At 41.0% G+C, this 5,836-nt stretch overlaps 1 protein-coding gene across 2 annotated transcripts; it reads right to left on the reverse strand.

Moving 5' to 3' along the window:
- Window positions 1-1,472: 1,472 nt before the first annotated feature.
- LOC124273247 (scavenger receptor class F member 1-like) lies at window positions 1,473-3,896 on the reverse strand. Of its 2 annotated transcripts, none has more exons than XM_046708461.1 (3): window positions 3,805-3,896; window positions 2,034-2,972; window positions 1,473-1,607 (listed from the first exon to the last, which is right to left on the reverse strand). In XM_046708461.1, the coding sequence occupies exons 1-3, from the start codon at window positions 3,827-3,829 to the stop codon at window positions 1,513-1,515; spliced, it is 1,059 nt and encodes a 352-aa protein (XP_046564417.1). In that variant the 5' UTR covers window positions 3,830-3,896; the 3' UTR covers window positions 1,473-1,512. The 2 variants fall into 2 exon arrangements, with proteins under 2 accessions (XP_046564417.1, XP_046564418.1); XM_046708462.1 differs by having other exon boundaries at window positions 1,473-1,602; window positions 2,029-2,972.
- Between the last annotated feature and the right edge of the window lie 1,940 nt (window positions 3,897-5,836).

Genomic DNA, 5,836 nt, shown 5'->3' on the forward strand with positions numbered 1-5,836 from the left:
GTCTACTACAGTTGCTTCTTTAGTCAGCGTATAGACATTATGGTGCGAGACGGATATAATAATAATAATAATAAATATAATAAATATGTATTTATATAGCGCTTATTTCCAGTTCTGTTAAACTGCACAAAAGCGCTTTTGGGCAATGAATTTTCCTGGGGAATATGTACAACAGTCAGTCGATATACACGGAGAGTTTGCAGTTCAGGCGTTACATGAGGAGAAGACTGACTGACTGAGTTTAGTTTTACGCCGCTTTTAGCAATTTTCCAGCAATATCACGGCGGGGGACACCAGAAATGGGCTTAACACATTGTGCCCATGTGGGGAATCGAACCCGGGCCTTCGGCGTGACGAGCCAACGCTTTAACCACTAGGCTACCCCACCGCCCCACATGAGGAGAAGAGGTAGGTTTTCAGGTGTGATTTGAATGTTTCTGAGAAGATCGTAATTCAAAAGGGAGAGCATTCCAGAGCCGTGGAGCTACGATTTGGAAGCTTCTATTTCCAAAGGATGTTCGGGCGGAATGAACTGTCAGTAGGAGTTGGCTATCGGATAGCAAAGATCTTGCAGGTTGGTATTTGTTAATAAGTTCGTTGAGATAGGCAGGTGCCTCAGAGTGGTAACCACGGAAAGTTAGAGTCAGTTTTTTTAACTTGATTCTGTCTACAATCTTAAGCCAGTGTAGATTCTTCAGTATAGGGGTGATGTGGTCTGATTTTCTTGTTCTCTTGATTAATCGTGCAGCGGAATTCTGGACTTTTTGGAGTTTGTTGATGAGACGGATCGTGGTGCATTGTTTTGTCTGGTTGCATTTTGTTTGTTTGTTGCTGTTTAAATGTTATTTTTTTCTTCTTGTTGTTTTGCATTGTATGTTTTGTTTCATTTGTTGCTGTTTTTTGTGGGGTTGTCGATGTTTTTGTGTGTACGAGTTTAGGTAGTCTGTCGTACAGACCCTGAAGCAAATATGTCAAAGAAAGCCCACACAAGTCTAGAAAATGTGGCAAGTCTAGATTTCCTCAGCAATGAAGAAAGTCTCAGGGCTCCTTTTCATTATATTTTATATATTTATACTATGAACTTTTTTCAGTAAAATATGTTCATTTCAGAGACTAGTTGTTAGTCTAGAGTTTGGGTTGTCTTCTTGTGGGGAGGGGCGCGGGGCAGGGAGAGAATGGGGGGTGACAACGTACGTGCTGATGGGGTTTAATCGGAAGGTAACATTCCAACTGTATCACGGTTACCAGCAAATAAGCGACACAGACTCACAATCCTGTGATTGACATTATGAGCATTGTTCCTTCCACTAACTAAGACACCTGTCACCTCAGTCGCTGAGTCTCACCGCCCAAAAGACCTTAACTAATATATTATATTCTTTTCAGCATGAAATGCCGCGATTATATTTGTTTTTATACCTAAATGAACACATTGTTCGATGATAAACAACGAACAAACAAAAGAACACTGATGACCAGAAACAGGACATCTTTAATGCAATAACATTTCATTTACATCACGAATGCAAAACAAATGTTCAGGAAGAGAACTGTGACAAGAGGAAGCAGAAATTCTTCTCCACACCTGTCTGATGTATTTCTTTCATCTGAAAAACAAGTGCAGCGTTTCAGGATCTTAGTTGAATATCAGTTCAGAACAATGGTACACACATTCATCAACGAGATGGCAATGACTTTCCATTATTTATTATCGCGGATTCCGAGCTCGGGAAATGCTGAAAATATTCATGCCTCTAACAAACAAAGATGGCCACACAAATATATTGTTCCATTATGGTTTATTTTTCAAATATATTTTGATTATATTAAAGGTAACGAGGAAAATATCAGTTGCAGTAGGAACATCTCTAACAGTGTCTATGAGTTGAGTAATCATTAAGGGTAACTTGATATCCAATCACATCAAAGTATTTACGACCTGGGAGTAAGGTGAATTGAATTTTAAATGTTTAATAGCATGGAGTATAGCTTTGCCTTTGATTCGGTCAGAACAACTTATCGGATTAACTCACATGTCTGGACTGCAGAAGGAGACCCCCGTGTTCCATTTGAGTTGTTCAGGCACAGCGCCGCGCACACGTCATCGCAGACACCGTCTGTGTTCTTCATTTCGCAAATGGTACAATCAGTCCCGCAGTAGCTCTCACAAGTGTTACCATAGTAACCAGACTGGCATGCAAAGCACCTTCCATCCTCATCACATGTCCTCTCAGAACACGTGGAACTACACCCGTTGGCACAGTCCACCCCCCAGTAACCGTGAGAACATCGGGAACAATGTCCAGACTCCTGTAGACAAGCCTGACAGTTGGGTGGACACTTCTTCTTGCAGTCGGAGGACATCCACCCGTCGACGCACCCCTCAGTACAAACTGCAGACTTTACTTCATGATCATAAACACATTCCCTGCCTCTACAGCGGCTGTCACAGGGTCGATCACAGTGATGACCATGAAAGCCGTGGTTACATCCTTTGGTACATCTACCTTTTCCAGATGGCTCACATGCATTATGACGGCAACCGCTTGGACATCTTGTGCCACAGTCGTCACCAGTCCATCCATGACGGCAGCCCTTGTTACAGGTCCCATCCCAGGAGTAGCACGAGTTGTCCACACATCCCTCACTGCAGGGTCGGTCACATCTATCTCCCAACCATCCATCCTCACAATGTTCTAAACAGTGTGCTGTTGTTCGATTGCAGTGAGTTTGTCCTTGACGATCCTTCGAGCAGCGAAGGGGGCATTTTCTTGTACAGTTGGATGAGTAGTAGCCGCCCTGGCACTGAAGGCATTTTCCTGAGTCCCTATGACAACCACCACTGTCACAAACACCAATACATCTTTTGTCACAGTGGACGCCATGCCACCCTCGTACACACTCAGGACACGGTGTACTTTCCGAGGCCCACAGACAGTTGGAATCAGCGGACGATTGGTACATGAAAAGTACTGGAACATAGAGCATTTCATCGACACCATATAAATGAACCGCTTTATTGTTATAACGATAAAGAGTTCAGTGCATATTGAAAGGAAGGAATCATCAACAACGTATTTGGCATCGATTATTCCACTTATCAGTTACCATATTAATCCAGATGTGTAATATGGATGGGATTTTATTTTGTGTTCCCTGAATATAGTTTAACCACTTTGATCCAGGTCCTTACGCTAAGAGGAGAGAGACGTTTTCGAAGATCTGTCCATATTCTTAGGTAGTTGTAAGTGTGGGTGAATAGTTACATGATAAACAGCAGCTCTTCGTCCAGTTTGAACGATATTTATCTGGTGTTTTTTCGGACCTTTAGCGACAAAGCAACTAAGGCGGTTTTAGTTCTGGCCAGGGTGACTCTCGACAAAGTCATTAGAATATATCAATATTCTACAGATAACTTACATACGTGTTACAATACGTTTACACTTTTACATATGTTGTATATTTACATATACATCCTTTGCCAATTCCAACTGCGCAGATCGATGCTCATGCTGTTGATCATTGGGTTGTCTTGTCCAGACTTGATTATTTACAGACCGCCGCCTTATAGCTGGAATATTGCTGAGTGCGGCGCAAAACTCAACTCACTCATTCACTCACCTTTGCCAATTCAGTTGCCTTATCGACTACCAGTTGTGTGGTGGGACCATATTTGTATTGATAGGAAGCCATACCATACCACTTCTCAAGTATTGATAGGAAGCCATACCATACCACTACTCAAGAGCTAATCAGAAACAAGAATATTTTCTGAATTAATTTTCTAAGGATTATTATACTCACCAAACAGGAACAGGTTCCTTGTCATCTCTCACTCCTGTATGGAACACAAGTGGGCATTTCAATACATGAATCTTAACTTTCCCTCTTGCACGATCATAACGGAAAAGAAACCAATACGAATATCTTTAACGTATTCATTTCAGACGGAGATGAAGAAGACGAACGTTAAATCTTTAAGACACTTTAGGTTTGGTACCTCGCAACCTCTCAACTGACATTGGTAGTACCAAGGTTTCAGAGTACCGAGGAAAACAGCCCTTCTGAAACTCGGGGTAGTGCAGATAGTTGCAGTGTTGGCCAGTCGTTACTTTCTAAGAAAGGTTCCTGTACATATGCACCACTAGGCAGCACTTCCTGGGAGAAGCCCCATTCGCTTCTCTGCTGCGTGTGAAGGGGGGTATGGTTCTGAGCTGATGATGAGTTTAACCAGACCGACTATGCCAGGAACATCTGAACCATCTTTGCTGATTTTATCTCTTTTGATTTGGTATAACAATATACACACATACGCACACACAAACAAACATACGTACATACATAGGTTTCCACACAAAATGTCTCGACTGTCCAGGAACACGGCATAGGTAGGAGTGGCTAGATTCGACCAGGAAGGAGCAATATAATCTGACCTGACTACTCGATTTAATTGTGCACAATACGAAATAAAAGTATCAGGGGAGGTGGCAGTGTGTGTTTATGTCATAACAGAATAGAGATGTAATGGGCGTGATAAGTTGTACCAGGGAAGTGCCTCTCACTATCCAACTAGCAACGTAGGAGGGATAAAGAAAGATATGAAAGTTGGAAGAAAATAGACAGTTGGACACCTGTATTCACAAGCGGCTGTCCCTTCTTAAATGAAATTATTTGATCAATATATACGAAGTACCGCTAGTACTTAAAAGTAGTAGATAACTGATTATATTTGTTGAACATAAGCTGAGTAAGAACCTATTTTGGATCCACATACGCTGAAAAATGCTTTTGACAGATGACACATGTGTTAGGACTGATGTCACTTATTTAGACAGACAGACAGACAGAATTTATTCAATTTTTAAGGCCTCAGGCCCATACAACATACATAAGAGTTTGGGTAAAGATTTATGCATGCATAATAACAGTTACATTGAAAAATATTAATAATGCGGTGTTAATTGTGTAGCTTTAAGACATTACTGAGATATTTTCCGATTTGTTTAATAGTCTTTATGTTTTCGGTAGACATCAGGTTTATGAAGTGGTTGAGTGTCGGTGGATAGCTGTTATGAGGGAAGCAGAGTTGTCGTTCTTGGCTGTACTTGTCACAGACCATCATTACATGATATTTATCCTCAATAAGAGATATATTATTAGTATAGCAATAGGTGCACAGTCTTTCTTCACGTGGGGTATTGGAGTGTCGCCCAGTTTCTATGGCTAGTCTGAAGTTGTTGCATCTAAATCTTGCAATGGCTATTTTATAGTATAATGGTATTTCAGTAGTGACTTGTACTGTGAGTAATAATTGCATTTGGAAGATTCTGAAAGAGATAAGTGCCAGTTCTGAGTCAGACAGTCTTGTAATCTTTGTTTAAAACTATATATAAAAGCTTTTGTATCCCCAATGTTCTGGCTTATCCACACAAAGCCAAATCCATATTGAAAGAGTAGAGCCATGATGTGAGTAGCCCATGTCATCTTCCCACACTCATCCAAGGACTTGAGCATGAGATATGCTTGCTGTGGTTGTCTAGTACTCTCCATATGAATAAGCCTGCACCAGTAGCTGACTGCTCTACACATGTAGTAATACTGCAGTGGGGTTCTGCCACACTCACCCAGGACCATGTTGTTATTAGTGTTCTTGTTCAGCCTCAGATATTTTCTACAGAATTTGAGTTGAACCTGTTCAATGACTTTACAATAGTTAGATCCCCATATTTCCGCACCATAGCATAATATAGGAGTTATCATACTATCAAATATTCTAAACAGTTCCTTTAAGTCTAAATATCCACAAGTTTGCTGAAATCTGTTGAGTGAAAATAGA

Source organism: Haliotis rubra, unplaced genomic scaffold (genome assembly GCF_003918875.1).
Source record: "Haliotis rubra isolate DU_JTF1 unplaced genomic scaffold, ASM391887v1 Scf1788, whole genome shotgun sequence".
NCBI classification, from domain to species: domain Eukaryota; kingdom Metazoa; phylum Mollusca; class Gastropoda; order Lepetellida; family Haliotidae; genus Haliotis; species Haliotis rubra.

Excerpts from the sequence above, each read along its gene's own strand:
- LOC124273247 (XM_046708461.1), bottom strand. The coding sequence starts at position 3,829 with ATGACAAGGAACCTGTTCCTGTTTG. Across the intron at positions 2,973-3,804 it reads AAGGAACCTGTTCCTGTTTG|TACTTTTCATGTACCAATCG; the intron begins GTGAGTATAATA and ends TCTATGTTCCAG. Across the intron at positions 1,608-2,033 it reads TCCTTCTGCAGTCCAGACAT|ATGAAAGAAATACATCAGAC; the intron begins GTGAGTTAATCC and ends CTTGTTTTTCAG.